At 40.6% G+C, this 19,286-nt stretch overlaps 1 protein-coding gene across 1 annotated transcript in view; it reads left to right on the plus strand.

Moving 5' to 3' along the window:
* Nucleotides 1-19,286, plus strand: part of cttnbp2 (cortactin binding protein 2) — a 165,381-nt gene that overhangs the window by 57,445 nt on the left and 88,650 nt on the right. The window contains exons 3-5 of the mRNA XM_042495910.2: nt 653-883; nt 7,930-9,361; nt 15,375-15,674. Coding sequence (XP_042351844.2) covers nt 653-883; nt 7,930-9,361; nt 15,375-15,674 — 1,963 coding nt within the window. The remainder of the gene's footprint in view (nt 1-652; nt 884-7,929; nt 9,362-15,374; nt 15,675-19,286) is intronic.

The following is a 19,286-nucleotide window of genomic DNA, read 5'->3' on the forward strand; positions in this document are numbered from 1 at the left end:
ACTTTATCCCTTACATAGCCCACTTTAGTCTGTAGAAAATAATTTAACCATATTGCATATTCTCAGTGCTGTGTTGAGTCCAAAAACTAAAGAAACAATCCTAAAAAGAAAGTGCTTGTTTTTCCTGTGATACACACAACCCTATGCTGTATATGCGCTGCGGGTGTAGCCAGTAAAAAGATTCTGCGACACATCTGCTCCAGGAACGGTCTGCATCCTTTATGTCTTCAATGCAGCACCATTTTAGGGATGTTTTTCCCCTGGTTTTAACTTTATTGTTGCAAATTTAGTCATGAATTTTTGAATACAGAAAACAAGGTTTTTAGGGGCTTTAGAATGTGGTAGTGTCTGCTTGTCATACCTCATCACAACATGTGTCTCAATTAGCTCTAAGCAGTTTTACCATTTTAGATTGTCTCATTTGAATGATTTTTGTAGTCCTGGAAGGATACAAATCAGTGTCCCAGTCTTTATTTAGTGCTGGTTGTTGATGCACCATTTAAGATTGCAGTGTATCACACCAGCATAGAACGTTTTTAAAGCTTCTAACATACTAATGTTACCATTCCCGATCCAAATTAGGACTCCAAATGAATCTTTTTATTCATATATTAAACAAGTTAAGTAAGTAATGTCTTCTCTCTGTCTGCAGGCTCAGAGGAAGGAGGTGTTTCTCCAGGAGCGATATGGTCACTACAGCCTGACCGACCCCTTCCTGGCACTTCAGAGGGACTTTGAGTGTGGGGTTCCTGGAGGAGACAAGGAGCGACGACCCCTGGGCTCCAGCCCAATCTCTGTCCTGGAGGCTGTGATGGCCCACTGCAGGAAGATGCAGGAGCGCATGTCGGCCCAGCTAGCCGCTGCTGAGAGCCGCCAGAAGAGGGTAAGCTACCTGAGAGGAGGAGGAGGAGGAGGAGGAGGAGGAGGAGGGTTTCTATTTATGGATGTTATTTTAGGTGGGACCGAAAGACCGGTTCACACATTAAAGGGGCGTTGTCATTAGAGTGGTGTTTAGTGCTGTGCTTGAAATGTGTCTTTCCCTCTGAGTTGGAACTCTATTGTTGTTTTTATGACCATCAAATACTCTGCAAGTTCAGACAGCAATAGTCAAGTTTGGAGCACTTAGACAGTCGTGATGCTCTCTACTTGTGGAACAGGCAGCTGAGCTGAAAGACACCGTGACACCTAGTGGTGAGGGATGAAATTACAGGACTGTAAACAGCCGGCAGCCAGCAGGCAGAGAGACCATGGGGAATAACAGCATGTTTTTCAAACATCTAACTTGGTGAATTAAGGATTTATTTCATCTAAACCGGAGCACACAGTAGACCTTCTAACTAGATTACATGTGAGAATAACCAGTGCTGCACAATTATACTGTCATATATTGTATACTGCGGTGAAATTTCAGGAAGGTTTCAGGGTGTGAAATATGATATACAGCTTAAGCCTAGTAAGATGATGTTTAGTTTTGTTTTTTAAGCCATTTACCCCCTTAGCAGATACGTTGGTATTTGTGTAATTGTTCACTAGTGCACAGCAAACATTTGTTCTTTTAAGCGTTGAGTTTTGTCGTTAATGTGGTAACTGGCTAACTAGCGTCTTGAATCTGCCCTGATGTTCTTTCCTGTTTCTGATTACGGTTCTCAAGTGCAACTTTTGGGGCTTGGATACAAGCAATGTGAGGTGATACCGCAGTCGCTTTGGTCACCACTAGTTCTTTCATTCAGTTGGTGTGTCAAGGCCTTTAAATGTCACCAGATGTAGCGAAAAATTTGGTAAGTTGGCAACACTGGGTGGCAGGAACTGGGTATATAGTTTTTGAGGTATCATATGGTGTTTCTCGTCAAAAGGAGAACTTCCCAAAATAAAAGGATTCATCCCCTTTGGACCCTCTTTTTGTTTACCAGTTTCAATAGAAGACCATTTAGCAGCTGTTGGTGTTTTTGTTTCTCTATTGGACCAAATGATGAACAATCATCTTCGTCTTCAAAGCCATGCAGCTACAGTACAACTACATGATCTACAAAATGCATAATTATGACCTTGTGTTTATATACGTTTACTTTAATTGCTGTGAGTCAGATTGAACGAAGGTAAATAAAAGAAGTGTTTACATCAGCATATGTGGTAGAGAGAATACTTCTGTTTGACCACAGATTGTGTTTATTTACACATGACTCAAATCTCTGCGGCTGAAACCTCCAGAGGAAGAAAACTGTACGGCTGTCTGTGTGTGTTAATGTTCTTGGTGTATATTTGAATATTGAAGATAGGGGAAAACAGTGTGTGTATGTTGTGTGTGGACTTAATTCCTATTTTCTGGTGTGTCATTTCTATTTTTGATGGTTGACTGTGTGTTTACGAGTGTGTGTGTGTTTGTCCGAGGTCTCTTTAGGATTATGTGGCCCTGATTAACTGGGCAGCCAGATGTCTGCTGTGGTCCTGTCCCATTTCTCTCTCTGTCTCTCTCTCTCTCTCCCATTCTGTGTTGAGGAATATGGATGTGTGAAAGTGTTTGGATGATATGCTGGCAAAATGAATGTGGGTGAGTAATAAAGAAAATACCGTGCGAATGTGTGTGTGTGTGTGTGTGTGTGTGTCCTGTCCCTGAACTCTGTAATGATAACAGATATGATATACACGGTATAAATGGAACTTTTAACCAGGCAAGCACACACAGATAAGGAAGAGGAGGAGAAGGAGGCATGGAAGAAGGAGGGAGTGGAGGAAGGGAGAGGTAGGAAGTGGTATGTTTTGACAGGAAAGCTGGTTAAATAGATTTCGGGGCTTTGCTTTAGTGTGTGTTTTGTTCCATCCACCAAGTGTGAATGTAAAATACCTCAGTATTTATTTCAGTGAGTTTACGACTGATTGTGACCACTTATCATGGTACTTTTACTTGTGCTGGGCACTGCTATCAAAATGTTGTTGTATCGTAGTTTGCGCTATAAAAAACTTCTTAAAGTGTGTAAGTAATGCATTAGTATTGAAGATGTTTGCTTACAGCTGGGGTAGGCTAAAATTTGGAATAGGCTAAAACAACAACTTTGCAGACCTAGGCATACTTCTAACCAAAAGATGGAATAAGCCCGAGGGAAAAGTTAACTTTTCTAGCTGCCATCAGCAGCCAGTCTGTCAATCTGTCAGTCCACAAAAATTTCCCACCCTGTGGCGCCCACAGTTTTGGCCCTAGGAGGCTGATATTTGGCATGAAGGTCAAGTGTGTGTGTGTGTGTGTGTGTGTGTGTTTGTGTGTGAGTGTGTGTGTGTGTTTAGCCCCTTTTACACTGTTTAACTGTTAAGGTTGTTATGTAGCCTCACTTGTCTCATCCTTAAGGGATACATTGCCAATTTTCAGCCTGCAAATATACATTATTTTTTTTATTTATTTAACCTTTATTTAACCAGGTTGGTCCCATTAAGATTAAGAATCTCACTTTTTAGGGGGAACCTGGCCAAGACAGTCAGCAGTGAAAACACAAAGTTGCAGACAGACACAAAGGGAGACAAAAAACTTAACAGGACATAGATAAAAGATTAGCAAAAAACTACCTAAACATAAACACAAAAAAGAGTAAGAAACAAAAAACAGAAAATTACCGAACAGATAGTGCTGAAAAAAGTATATATTTTTATATGTACAATGATATTTTTTCTGTAACATAATTTTAAAATAAAAAATTATACAATTTTCAATATAGTTTTGTAGACATTTTCCCCCTTTTTTTATTATTTTCCCCCTTTTTTGGATTCTAATAACCTGCTCTCTTTTTTAAAATTATTTTTAGGTAATTTTCTTGTCCCCTTTTTCAAATTTCTTGCAATTCTGGGGCATTTCTTGTCATTGCGTTCGTTTGTCATTGCCTTTTATCGCCATGCTTTTGAAAGAAATCAAACACATTTACTCAGGTTTCAAACGGTCAAATATCTTGTTAAAGGCATCTGAATGCAGTACAAGAAAACTGATGTCGGTCTAGGTTTCAAAGGTTTAAAAAGGCCCAGATTTCACCTGAAAAACCTCCTTTTTTAGTGCCTCTTCTTCTCTATGATCTCTGTCAACACTGATCAGAAACACCACTGTACAAGACAGCTTTGACCTTTAGAGGTTTTGCCTCATCTGACCCTGAAGGTATGTGTAAAAAGGAGAAGCAGCCACCACAAAATAACTGTCTTTAGTGGCGCAGAATGAATGGCCATGTCACCACTGATTGCACAGTTGTACATAACGTGTCAACAACAGCGTAGGAAACCCGTCAGGCAGGGATAAATGGTTTTGTTGGAACCTTTAAAATGACCAGTGACACGACAACAAACCAACGCTGCTAAAGGACACATGCCACATGCTCCGTGTTCTCAGAGGGATCTTCTGGTTGCTGGGTAGAGTGAATTTCAGCCGGATTGTCCGTGCTATCTTTATCCCCTCCATCCGTTTCAACTCTTGTCGTTCTCTTGTGAGTAAGCTGTTGAATTATCCATGAGGTCTTAGGCAAGCTGAAGGCAGGCAGGCAGGCAGGCGGTTATACGTAACACACTCTGAATGGGTTTATGGGCATAATGAAGACACCCCCACGCCTTCTTCTTCTACATGAATCAGTCATGAAGTTGGGAGAAGAACCCCCTCCCTTTCTGCAAACAACTCTCACAGCAGTGACGGAGACACACTGTATTTGTTAGGTTTTGTGGGTAAACATGCTGCCAGAGTGTTGAGAGGCTGAATTTGGAAGCAAGGTCATGACCGCCGGTGCTGAAATTCCTTTTTCTTAAAATAGTCCTTAGACCTCCTCCTTCACTTCCTCCATCTCCCATCCCCAAATTCTCCAAATAAAGCTGCCTTAGCTTTCTGTGATGCCACCTCAGTGTTGCAGCTCTTCAGGTGTAAGGAAAGACCTCGAAGGGAGAAATTTTACTTGTAAGCTTTATTTAAATATTTCATTTTGCAGTGGGGGATCTAAGATCCAGGAAGCTCCGGTGCTTCCTGAGGTGCCTGCAAGGTATCTCCACAAAAATCAATTTAAGATCATTATTATTTTACTCTGTGGATGATTGCAGAATTAGTAGATGCATATGGATGATCACTGGTTTGGCTGTAACTGCACACACAGCAAAGGTCAGCCACTTCATTATGCTGCATTAAATCATATCAAACAAAGAAAACAATCTTACAAGAGGTCTGACTGAATGCAAAGCATGATTCTAACTCTACTACCAAGCATTGTTGTTTTTGCAGGTTACCGTTTTGCCACTTCAGAGGAAGGTTAGAATACATTGTAGTGTTGTGAAAAGTTATCAGCTTACCTCGCAAGTGAAGTTGTAAAATCTTTCCTCAAAGAAAATTTGGGATTTTGGGGTGAATTGACCCTTAAAAAGGTTGAAAGCTTTTTCAGTATTGCATTTAGGTCATAGTGTCATGCAGTGGTGGCGTTTGCTTAGCAACACGGAGCACATCGTTTGTCAACTCTCACCCATGCAGCTGTCTCTGTCTCCCCTCTACTGAGTCCCCAAGTTTGTGTATGAGCAGCTGACGCGGTATGCCATGGCTGAGCCCCGCCCTCCCGGAAAACCGCACACCATAAACGAAAACACAATATGAGTTTTGTTTATTTACATTATTTACTGAAGGTATTAATACTCGTTTGATTTCAGCTCAGTGTGAGTTTCATATTTTGCCCTCAACTATAGCGCGTGGTGTTTCTCCGCTCTGCTTGGAGGAGAGAAGAGTAGTACAGAGGTTACTATAACCTCACTCATAACAAGTTAAATTGCGCAAGCAAAAAGCCAACTTATCATCTGTATTAATGAAGGGTAGTCTGCCAAAAAAGATGTGAGGATGAAAAAAATAAACACTCAAGAAAATACAGTTCTTTCAGGTAACTCTGACACAGGCTGCACCGAAGCAACAAACACTGGAGAATACTCTTTTAGACGGACAGCAACGAGACACAAAAGATACAAGGGAGGGTTTGTCATTCTACACAAACTTATATACTATGAAATAAAGAAATAATATGCTAATAAATGACAGAGCCATTCATTTATTCATATTGTCAAGCATAGGCTATACATTGGATTGATTTTAATAACTCTAACAAAGCCTACTTAAAATGTTTATGATGCAACTGTATTATCTGCAGGATAGAAGTATTGCATTGTGACTTGGTATCTGCAGATACTCAAAATTAAATGACTTGATGTCAGGATTAGGGGGGAAGAAATGCAACTGGGACATCTCTGCTTAATTGTCATGCATATTATAAACTTGTCTTAATCCTGCCCGGTTTCAGTCTACGATCTCTGGACGTGTGTCACCACCATCACAGTATCCCTAAATGTGTCTTTCCAAGGCATTAGGCTGACATACAATAGGAATAATCCTCACCCAATTAGCAGCTAGTCGTAGCACCTCCTCCTTCAGCATTCCCCCTTGCTTACAAACCCCTCGCTCCACAGCATCAGCTGGTGGTGATATGTACTCCCTGATGGATTGTGAAGGAGCGGAGGAGGACACCAAAGGGTGGGAGGGAATCTTGTTTTGGGACAGGGGTGGCGGGGTGTTTACTCTTTTGTTTGAGGCTTGTTAGAGTGATGGGGTCTTAGCAATAGGGTGGAGAGCTCCGGTTAAGCCGTGTTACCCTGTGTGAAGCCAGCTCTGAGCTAACAATAGTAGCCATGTCCCAGATAAAGAGGCCGGGGCTTTGACAAGTCATCAAAATTCAACCGTATGCAAGAGACGCTGTGTCTCTCTGAATAGATAAATGAAACTGTTTCCCCAAGACACCCTGTGGATTAATAGTGTCTGTCTATGTATGTAAATATCTGCTTATCCATTTATTTTGCCTGTCTCTTTTGTCTGGCTCATTTGATTAATCGGGCTCGTCTACACTGTTCTTCAGAAAATCATTTGTGGCTCATTTTAGCTTTGTGTTTAAGGAATGAGTTCAAATTTAGATGGGTGCACTAAAGCCAAGTGCAAGCAACCTAATACTCAATTACAGCCTATATTGAACTGCTGTGTTTGTACCTAAATTGCTATGTTTGTACCTAAAGTGCTCTGTGTCAATCAGGTGATGGATGATATCTTCAGGATGCACATGATGTTGACAGGCAGTATGTCATGGATGGGTTGTCAGTGAGACAGCTGGAATCATGTACGTGAAATATGTCTGTGAGGAATGCTGGATGTTTGACATGCGTGTGAGGCTCCTGCAGTGTGTACAGTATGTACAGTGTGTGTGGGTGACTGATTGCACATGATCTATATTAGAAAGGGGAAAAGATGTCAGCGGATGATGTCAGTGTGTCACATGTGCATCACATTTATTTGGTCATTGGGTAACTGAAGACACCTGATAGCTTAGTTGAATGCTCTTTTATTTGCTCACTCGTCGGCTAATGCTAAAGTAGGTATAAAATATCAGAAGATAGTGTTAGAAGACTAAAATTGCAATGATATAAAACAGAAAAAAACAGCGTGTTTAAGAAGCTGGAAACAGTACGTTTATATTATTATTACCTGTAAATAATAATCATAAACCATTTTTTTTGTAGAGCACTTTAGGGGACTCAAAGACACCTTACACAAGTTACCCTTTTGAAACCTTGATCAACATAATTTTTTCTTGTGCTAGCTTCAGTTGCCTTTTACAAATATTTAAACCCTTGAACAACTTGGCAAATTGGTTTAATTTCTCTTAAAACGCAGAGAAAAGTAGGTCTGTGGTTACCATTCCGAATAGAAAATGATTAAAATTGTTGACCATTGTGTTGATCTTTAGTGAGATTATTTGACTGATCATTTCATCATCTTCAAAGCCCAACTCAGATATCTAATCCCATGTTATGATTGCTTGATACCCGTTTTTATGTGTCTTTGTAAAATTTTGCATTGATTTTCTGTCCCCTAATTTTGTGTGTTTTTTCTTCTTCCAGCTGGAGATGGAGAAACTACAGCTCCAGAGTCTGGAACAGGAGCACCGGAAACTGACGGCGCAGCTAAAGGATGAGCGAGAGAAGAACAAGCACATTGTCATGATGTTGGTGCGGGAGTGCAAGCAGCTCGCCACACGGGTGGTAGAGGAGTCGCAGCGCTTTGACGAGCTCCAGGCTCGCCTGGACGAGGAGAGCCGCACCTCTGGCCGACTGCAGGAGGAGCTGAGCAGCGAGCGACAGCGTAGCCAACAGATGGAGGCCAAGATGGAAAAGCAGCTGTCGGAGTTTGACACAGAGCGGGAACAGCTGCGCGCCAGGCTGGGCCGCGAGGAGGTCGAGAGCCACAGTCTGCGGCAGCAGGTGGAGCAGCTCAGGACTGAACAGGGCGATGGGAAGGATGGCGCTGCTGTCGCCCAGCCTGCTGCTGCTGGAGTAGAACCTGCTGCTGCCACCAGCACACCACCCAAACCTAAAGCTGTGACGTCTGTTTCCGTAGCCACAGAGCCCATCAGCTCTCGAACAGCATCTTGCCAAACGGACCTGCCCCCCACAGAGGTGGAGGGTCCCAAGAAGAACCCCCTAACTATACCCGTCAAACCAACGCCTGCCAACTATGTGGGTCTGAGTCTGCCAAAGACGAGTGGACGGGGGATCGTCCACAGCAGCTCAGGAGGACTGGCACAGACAGAGAACGGCTCAGAGGGCCAAGCCCCCCATGGCCTTCCCAGCGGAGTCAGCCCCCGTGTCCAGGCGGCCCGCTATAAGTTCCAGGAACAGGACCAAAACGGCACGGCGTCCCAGAGTCCTCCGGCCCGTGACCTCTCCCCCACCAACCGTGACAACTTTGCCGCCAAGCAGCAAGCACGCCACACCGTCACACAGGTCCTTTCACGCTTCACCAGCCCTCCTGCAGGGGGCGGTGGACCCCTGCGTCCAGGCCTGCCCCACTCTGCCTCAGAGGGGGGCCCTTTCCCCGGCCGCCTGAGCCACCCCATCGGCATCAAGTCACCCACGGTGGCCAGGATCGACCGGGGAAACCCACCCCCTATCCCACCCAAAAAGCCAGGGCTTTCCCAGACCCCCTCTCCTCCTCACCCACCCATCAAGGTGGTGGGGGACAGCAGCCGCTCCCCTGGGGCTGGGCTGAAACCGGCCACGCCCCAGCTGCCGCCCAAACCCGCCCTGGACCTGGTGCCAGCCCTGACGGCCACTCAGGTGGGTGCCTGCCCCCCTTCCCGCTCCCCGGGGCCCGGCCGGGGCCCTCAGCGTCAGCCGGCAGCAGCATGTGCAGAGTGCCCCCCCGTCATCAGCCCTGCCACCACTGTCAATAGCCCCTCCTCCATAAACCCCCCCTCCACCTCCTCTTCCATTAGTGCCTCATCCTCCCGTAGCCCCCGAGCCTCAGCAGGCAGCCCCCTGGCAACAGCATCAGGTAAAGGGGCTCCTCCATGCTCCACCTCCCTCCAGTTCTCCCCACTGCCTCTTTTCTTCAACTGTGTTTCCACGGCACTAGCCTAGCCTAGCTTAGCATAGCGATCAGGTCACAGGGAAACTGGCCTAACCACAGGAATGCAGCGCAGAATAGCACATGGGTCAACTCAGTTTATGTCACTGACTCTGTCCCTCAACCCTAAATTACCTCACTGCACTCTCTCTCCTCTCATCCTGCTCCTCTGCCCTTAATATGTCCTCCCTCTGGGCACCTTCCGTCTCCCATCTTGTCACGTTAGCCCTGTCCGTGTCACTATCGACAGAGACTTGGAGGTTAGCCGTCCCGCAGCAGAAGGAGCGTGTCAGGGTGAATTGAGGCGTATTCAGATTGGTCTTCCCACCAGTAACCCCTGTCCTCTCTGAAGCTGATGCCAGAGGCTGCTCTCTCCTCCCCCTGCCTTTCCATCCTCCAGTAGCATGCCATCTTCTACTTCCTGCACTACTTCCTGTTTCAGCTTCCATTAACTTCTCCCACTGGCATCTTGTGTCACAGATGGCTCTCTGTGTGTAATTTTGATATAAATGTCAGCATTTGTATTGAGTTTGTGTTGTGCTTTTAGTGCTATGCTTGATTATACTGTGTAGGTTCATTTGAAAATAATTCCAGTTTATCACAACTGTGGTAAAAGTTTTGACCATTATTTCTATATTTCAGAACAACATTGCTTTTATCTCCAGCTCCAGAGATCAGCCAGCTGAGGAAAGAAACGCAAGCAGTCAGATGGTCAGACAGATTTTAAACAAGACCTCAAGTTAGCTAAACTAGGGCTGTGCAATAGGGAGAAAATTAAATGTCCCATTATTTTTTTTTTATCAAATACCTTAATATCAATATTGCAAAAGTATTATTGGGTTGAGTATTGGTGCTTTCACAAAATATTCACAAATTAGATTTTTTAAATTTATAATCAGTAATGTGCTGGGTTTGTATAGTCAGAAAAAAACCTGAAAAGTAATTTGCAAATAGCAATTTCCAGTGCTGGAAAAGTTTTGGAATACTAGAAACTTTGGATTTAACCTGTAAAAAAACATAAATTTTAAAATCCACCAATAATTTTTGTTTTTACAGTTTCTGGCTGTGATAAAGGGTGTTTTATTTGATGATTTTTTTAAAGGTAACATGCTTCCCAAACATGCAGGCCCGTACATTTGGGAGGCGTGTTTTCTTTAAAAAATCACCAAATTTTTTTTAAAGGGGGGGAAATGGTTTGCTTTTTTTTAACTGCCACATTTAAAAAAAAATGGCAAAATGTTTCTTAAAAAAAAAGGTAAAATAAATACAAAATACAGCCATTTGAAGTTGTATGTCCCTCCCGTTAATCAAAATAAAAATCATAAGTAGTTATAAGTAAGTTGTTTGACATTATTTTGACATTTTTGCACCCCCCCCCATAAATAACGAATAGTCCCCAAGTTATTTTTAATATTCACATTTAATCCTGTTCTGAATTCATTATTTTTTTCAATAATATATGTTTTAAAAAATGATTATAAAGTGATGAGAAAAAGTTTAAGAAGGAGTATCGATGGCCATTTCAGAGAATGTACAATCTTAAACGTCTACTTTAAAGTCATGGAAATGTATTGGTAAAAATGTGTATGAACCCTGATAATACTCCATTTCAGCCAACATATTACCCTATAATCTATGTTCTACTGCTCAGTTTTTTTGTTCAGTCTCCTTCATGTTGGTAATGATGCTGTGTTTGCAGTTATTATATGTGAAAGACATAATGACAAAACCTAGGAATATAAGACCTAATTTGTGATTAACTGGAGTTATTCTGAAATGTGCCTGTCAAATGTGACTAAATACATTTTGAAAGTCCTGTTCTCTTACATGCAGATGTATCACAATTGAAAACTACAAAACTGCTCTTTTATCACATAACTAAGAGCTTTGCAGAGAACAAAATACCTAAAACTGCACCCCATTGAAACTTAAAAAAAAAAACCCTGGCTGTTAGTAAGTTGTTTTTATTTGTCTTCTGAAAAAATAACTTCTCCAATTTGATAAGACCGTCAATTAAAACAGCAGCCCCCTGAGAGGAGAGCTGCCCTGCGGGTGTTATGTGCAGGTATTTAAAGGTTCGATGAAAGCCTCTGTAAGACTACAAAGTAATGATATATTTGTTACTGCACACTGATCTCAAATAAGAATAGTGTTAATACCAGTGTAGCAAAACCTTTCGGGTTTCATTTGATTGCAACATCTCCTACTTACAAATATGATAAAGCTCTGAGGGTGTTTTGGGGGATTCTGCTATTTCCCAGACTTATTTTTCAAAATACGGAAGCAGAACCAAGCCTCACCTGTCAGCAGACGGATATGTTTTTGTAGCTTTTGCAATTTTTACTCCGCACCGCTGCCTCCCACTGACAGAAAGTGCAACCATAACGACTGCCATTATCCATGTCCTTGAGAATCTCTGCTGCTGTCTTTTTTTGTATCTCTCTCTTCGATCTGTGAGACAAATATCTGCACTGAAATTCTTTATATTTTCCTTTTTCCAAGCTTTTTTCAATCCTTCCACATAAGAACAACCAGAGTTTGAAGCTAGCTTTTAGAATGTATAGTTGGTAGTTTTAGTAAGTTGTAAGGTTTAGTAATTATGTCTTTATTTCTGTTTTGTACCTCATCTGTTTCGTGCTTTATCTTGTGTCTAATAATGCTGCATAACGGCAGCAGTATCCCGCTAAATAATGTGTGTGTGTTTCTGTCTGTCCACTGTGTGAATATTGTGGGTGAGTGATTGTACTGAAAGATGAATGCTATCCATCATCTTGTCGTGAATCGGATGTGATGACAGACTCTTTTGTCCAGGCTGCAGCGCCCCTCGCATGCTGATTAAATTAGACATTTTATTAGAGAGTTTCTGCATTTTGAGAAATGCCTGGAAATTCTGCATTATCTCAAGTTTAAAAAATGCAGATATATAAACAATAAACAATATACTTAAAGAGTAATAAAATACAGGGATGCACTGACTGTGAAATTCTGGGCCAATACAGATGTTTAAAATATCGATTTGCTGGTTAGCCAAAACCAATGTTTGCTTTTTTGGTTTTGTTTGTTTGTTTTGTGTTTAATTTAATTTATTCACCCTTTTGTGCCAAGGAAACAAAGAAACCTTCATTCAAAAAACAACTGAACAGTTTCTAAGTCATTCAGTCCTCCATTACACTGCTTTTGAATAAGCAGAAATTCAGTCATGCAAAATGTGCACAACATCCCTTAAATAACCTTCTTTCTCATGAAAAACATCTTTGAAAAAAATATTTAAAATCCTTTTTACTATGGGCCAATGTTATTATTAAAATAACAATGTGGCCAATAGCTGATACCAATCTTTTGTTTTGTTTATTTTATAAATGAAGAATAAATGAAATGTTTTTAAGCCAATAACTACACTACCTTTGAATTAGCACAAATTCAATCATACAAAATAGCTTATATGAAAAATATTTCAGTTGGTACATTGATGGCAGTCGAATACCGACTGATAGTGATCGGTGCATCCCGAATAAAAAAATTAAATTTCTTGGTTTTATGAAACACTGTAAATATCTTTTTTTAAGACTTCAAATTATTCTGATTTACTCAAAGCACATTTAATTGTGTGGTAGAACATTATATTTCTGTGCAAAAATATTACGGGCCACTTGAATTATTTTACTTCAGTGGAAATTCCCATTGACTTTTAAAATCTGTCAGACCCCCTGCAGAGTTCATCTTTACAAGCTTGTGTTGTATGGCAAAGCATTGTTTTATTTTTTTAATTTCAGAAATGTCCAAAGATACCTAATATGTCAGACTGAATTTCACAGAAATGTGTATAAAATAATGAAAAAGATGCATTGAGTATTTCAGTGAAATAGTAATTCATAAAACACAACATTATGGTTTTGAATTAAAATTTCAAAGCATATTTTTCTGCCTTTATAGAAATTAAACATTAAAGGAAATCAAATTGATTCATCAGGAGTTTGTAGGAAGTTAAATACGAAGGTAATGAGATGTAATTTAGGTATTATTTTCCAGGAGTTTGGGATTTTGGTTAAAGAGGATATTTCCAGCAGCTGCTCTGACGGGAGAGAGAATCTCCCTCTTTGGTTGAGTTAAGGGAGTGGAGCTTTACTCACACTGTTTGCTGGATGAGTTCCAGCTCAGGCTAAAACAAAACCTCAGTATGTCACTTTACCTGCCTACCCTTTTTCCTCTGTAATCCTCCCATAATCCTGCTGATGTGTTGGTAACATAACGAAGGATAGCTTCAGGCTACAGCAACAGAAATCAGCTGAGTGGCTTCCTTTAGGGCTCTAACATTTCATTTCTGTGTCACTCTAGTGAACCAATTACAACTACCCTCATGACAGCCTTATACTAAATGACTTTTTGCAGACAGATTTCTAATTTCATAATAAAATGATGTGAGTTTTACCTCAGTGGGTGCACTCCTGTGATCTCAATGGCTTGCTGTAAGGTGGTCATAAAAATCAGCCCGAGCTGTCCAAAATCTTTTCTCATCCTAATATTCCAACAAAATTGAACATGTTTATTGTTGGTATTATTATTATGTTTTTAGTATCATGTTAGCATCAAACATAGCATGAAAATCATGATATAGGGCTGCCTTTGCATTTTTACACAGAACTAAACAAATGAACAACAGAAGGGGCTGTCACAATACTAGATTTTCAAAGTTGGTATGGATCCCAAGAAAAATACTCGATACTCAATACCATTTTTAATACCACCAGGGAAGATATGACAAATTAATTAACAGGCATAAAAAATACATTTTTAATAAGGATAAGAATAATACAAACTATAACATCAATTAAAACAATATTTTTAATTTGCTTCAGGTAGTGCAAACAAAACCCCAGCAGGCTTATTGCAGGATATCAATGACAACAATGTTTTTAGGTTTTCTGAAGTACTGCAAAATAATAATAATAATAATAATAATAATAATGAAATAAAATAAAAAAACAGTGATATGCATGTGTACCCTGCTACAGCTCTATTTTCTGTGCATGTGGTGACTTGGCACCACTAAGCAACATATTTAGGTTTCTGATCAAATAGGGTTGGTAGTGTAGGCTGCAAGTCTTTCTGTCGAACTGCTAGGGACTTCCATGTAATATTTTCCACCAGGAGCAGGATGGAAAATCATCTCAAAATAAATCTAGTTGTAGTCTTGCAAACAGTGACCCTGTAAGGTCCTGTTTTTGTAAAAACTCATATTGTCTTAAAATGTGAGAGTGTCAGAGTTTAGTGTTTTAAAAGGCTTAAAGTCTTCTAATGTACATTTGGCGTAAGTAGTAGATCAGTTAGCAAAAAAATGTCTATCTTTGCCAGTTAGGGGACATTTTTGAGACTATTCTGATTTTATTTCCTTTTAAATATCTAAAAGGGTCTGACACTGTCTGACAGTATCGAACTGTATGCGTTCTACTCCGTATCATCTTGTTTTAGCTCTTCATCAAAGTTATATGTTTACACTGAGTTTAAGATCAAACCCAAGATTCCGCGTTTTTAGGGCTGCACCATCCATAAAGTGGAAATATTATAGATATCCTTTGCCTAATTTTAGAAACATTTCCCCCAAAATTCAGCCTACCATATCTTCTATCTTTGAAACTTTGGGATCTTCACTAGAATTAGAAATAGAGATATTGGGATTTGAAGAATGTTTGGCTGCACAACATGAGCTTGTGCTGATTGGACATGTTAACTTTTAAGTTATCTCTGGCCTGCTGCTCAGACAAAAGAGACTGTGCTACAGTATGTGTGGAACTAAAGTGTGCTCTCCTCCCCTTCCCAACCCATCCACCTTTTGACACCCTCGCTTTACCACGCTCAGCACTTCTAGATGCTTCCTTTTCCTCCTGGTCTTCCTCCTCCTAGTTTAACCTGTGCTGCTCCTGCTCCTCCTTCCACCCTGCAGGCTGGTGTCCCTCCGTAGTCTCCTCTCTAAGCGGCGGAGGGCCTGCTGCCCTGGACGGCGGGCGCCCCCTGCTCCCCCAAGCTGCTTCCCAGGGAAATGTCACTTTATTGTCAATGCTGCTTAACCAACCAGACCCGACCACCATCATCACCACCTCCACGTCCACCAACACCACCTCTACCACCAACTCCACCTCTCTCATCGCCATGGAGGACAAACCCAATCATCTTGACCAAGACCACCACCTCTACCACAACCAAACCTCTGCCTTATTTGCTGCTGCTCAGAATGGACACACAGGTAACTGACATTTTATTCGTCAATACTGGATCACTGGTTTGACATTTAAGTGGTACAATTAAAGGTTGCAGGTATTGATGAAGCTAGATGTGCAAAGCATTGCTGCCTTCTCTTTGTCTTAATGCAGCGGAGCCACAGTCACCACAGAGGACAGTGAGGTTATGTTGGGAATCAAAATTTTTCTATTTTGATTTTTTAGCAACCTGGAAAAAGTTTAAATGTAGGGTTTAAAATTTTATAGGTTGATTCCAGTATTAGACTGAGCATATTTAAATCAGACTATTTTTAGGCCAACAGAAATTCTATAGATGATTTATTCAGCATCAGAATTTAATTCCTGACATATTGGACGTGGCTTTGGAATTAAATCTAAATGTTGTAGATCTTCAAGGTGTGAAAATGTTAAATAAGAACATTTTAAATTAGTAATAATTAAAACATTGTTTTTTTTGTGGCGGGTCAAAATCTTGTGTGGTAGATGTAGTAGAATTTGTGATCTTCAAAAATCATCGCTATGGCTCTTATATTTTTCTTAATATAATGCACTAATGTAAATCACTCAGTTTGCTCTTTATCTCTATAAACAAATATCTGCATGTATATGCAAAGATGTAGTTATCTGAAAGATTAAGGTTTTTGGATGTAGTCCATTGGTAGTCTGAGATGAGTTGACCAAAAACGTTTGAGAGGCAGTCCAAGTGGAGAGGTGGAACGCATTGACTGAAATGCAGTCTGAGAACCCATCAGCTGTCATTTGAAGACAATTTAGCTTGACATTACCTTTTGTTAATATAATGAGTCACATTCAAATGCAGATATTTATAAACAGAGTGGTGCAGGAATAAATTCTAAAACCTGAAAATAAATTCAACATTCAGCACTCCTGGTTCGCTTTTTATAAGGGTTAGGTGAGTTTTTGGTTGGATGTCTTAAATAAGGTCTGTGACTAACAAAAGCTGAAGGGACTTTCAGGTTTTGTTTTACAACATAAATATGTCAGTAAATAGCCCACTGTGAATGGCTTTAAGGCTTTAAGGCTTTAAGTGTCTTTGTGGTGGTTGCTAACAAGTGGCTGAATGAGTCAACAGAACATCGTCATGCTAAACGCAGCTTTATAGTCTTGTTGTGGTGATGGGTAACCCAGGCAACTGTGACGTAGTTCATTTTAAGTCTTATGTTTGCTTTTTACTCCTGGCAATTACATTTAGGCTTGAAGAAAATCCTAAAAGTAGTGTTCATTTGTGAAGATTATCTTGCTGAACAAGACCTGTGAGTGTCATAAACAAGTGTTAGCCACAGAGCTTATTTTGTGCGATGATCCAAAATCCAATTGAAAAACCCCATTTATGTTTTGATGAGGGAACTAGGGCCACGCTAACCTCTGCGTTGGCCAACAGAAAAAAACGTAATCCCTGCAGCACTCAATAGGAATTAGCCAAAATGACCGGCACACACAAAAGAGGAAGTTGTCGCCTGGATATCACCTGGCTATCCTGGATCTGGAAATATGGAAATACTCAAGTGTATAACGAGGATCTCAAAATCGTATTTGAGAAAGAGATTATGGTTTGGGTTAAAATTAAAAGATTTATGCCGTCACGGCTCACTGGCAGTAGCCCTGAAGGCAAACTTCTCCCATGTATCTCCCAAAATACTGGCTGCTGCCCCCAGGGACTTATCGATATATGGGTTATGAGATTTTTGTGCTCCGGTCCCTTTTTTCCTGTGGTATTTTTGTGATTGCTTTGGTCCAAAGCACTGATGTGTATGTACATTTTAAAGTGTAGGTGACTCCAGTGAGAATTGAAACCCTGTCTGTGGTTTTTGTGTTCAGTGGTTGGCTGGATGATTTATTGAATTTTAAAGAGTAGTCTTAAAGGAACACCCAGAGGCTTTTATTGATTCATATTGGCTGAAAGAAAAAGAAACACAAACACAAACAAAGTTTGCACACAGAATTGATTGTTCTATGAGCGTGGCTGATATAATGACATACAATATGTGATGCACTCCGTACAGGAACCCCTGAGATAAAGATTATTACGTCAATGCATAGAATACATAAAAGAAATGTACAGTATGTGTATATACACACACAATCCATTTTTTTAATGCAGATTTTTTCATTCACTCCATTTAATAAGTGCTTTTGTTGGCCTTTGTCAAGGTTTACATATAAATGTCTGCCAGTGTTATTACTTGCTGTTATCCATAATAGGCATAAGTGTGGACAAAATCATGCCTGTGGTTCTATGTGTGTGTGTGTGTGTGTGTGTGTGTGTGTGTGTGTGTGTGTGTGTGTGTGTGTGTGTGTGTGTGTGTGTGTGTGTGTGTGTGAGTGAGTGTGTGTGTGTGTGTGTGTGTGTGTGTGTGTGTTCCCATCTTGCCCATTACTGGTCGAATAGGCCCTTTTTCATGTTCACATTTACTGTATACTCAAGGTGCTCCAGTGGTTGCAGAAAAAAATAAAATAAAATATATATATACATACATACAGATACAGATATACATATACATATTTAAAGCAAATTATGGCTGAAAGTGGACTTTAAATGACAGATTAGATGTATACAGTCTGGATAGTCATTTAGCTGTTGCCCCGTTCCAGAGCTGCTAGCAGTAAGAGATGATAAAGTGCTAAATATCCTGCAAAAGAGGCCTTCAGAAGGAACAAGACTTAGATGTATCAAATCTATGACATTTCTCTTTTAAAAGAGATTTGAACCACAAATCTCCCTGCCACCTGTATACTTACCACAACTCATAGTCTCTGCGGAAACATGATGTTATATTATAATTTCAACTAAATTAAACATGACTTTGTGCTTTAGTTGGCATTTAGTGAGAGGAAAATGAGATGCTAATGTTCGGTTTGCTGTCACTTTGAGTAAAAATATTCCCTCCTGCATGTAGCCTTCACTGGTAGTACATTGTTGAGCTTTAGTGAAGAAATTCAGGGCAGCATAGTGGTGTCGTGGTATGCACTGTAGCCTTACTGAGGGTTCAAGGTTTGAACTGTTGGGCTGGTGGGGGCCCTTCTGTGTAGAGTTTGCATGTTTTCTGGCTTCCTCCCATAGTCTAAAGACATGCAGGTTAATTGGTAACTCTAAATTGGCCGCAGGTCTATATGTGAGTATGAACGGTTGTCCATCTCTTTGTGTCAGTCCTGTGAGAATCTGGCAGTCTGTTTTGGGTGTGCCCCATTTCTTACCCTGCTAGGATATGTTACAGCACCCCTTAAAGCCCTTAACATGATGAGTGGGGATGTCTAATGAATGTATGAATGAAGAAAACTCGGCCGAGGTTCTGTAAAGATGTAGCCCAGGTGTAGCTCAAATATAGAATATTAGCTCAGATTATAGAATAATAAGCGTTAGGTTATATATTACTCAGATTGACCACAGAAAAGTAAACATGTCAGAAATTTGGCTGATTATTAAAACAGATTATTACTTAAAATTTAGCATACAGAAAAATTGCCAAACACTGCTACTACCCCCCACCCACTGACGGCGAGTGTGCTGCTTACCTTCAGCTTTTCAAACTAATAACACACAATAGATATCCACGAAATGTTAAGAAAAGTAATATTCTCTCACCTATTTCACTTAT

This window comes from Plectropomus leopardus, chromosome 7 (assembly GCF_026936395.1).
Source record: "Plectropomus leopardus strain MGB_pleo_1.0 chromosome 7, ASM2693639v1, whole genome shotgun sequence".
Classification (NCBI taxonomy): Eukaryota; Metazoa; Chordata; class Actinopteri; order Perciformes; family Serranidae; genus Plectropomus; species Plectropomus leopardus.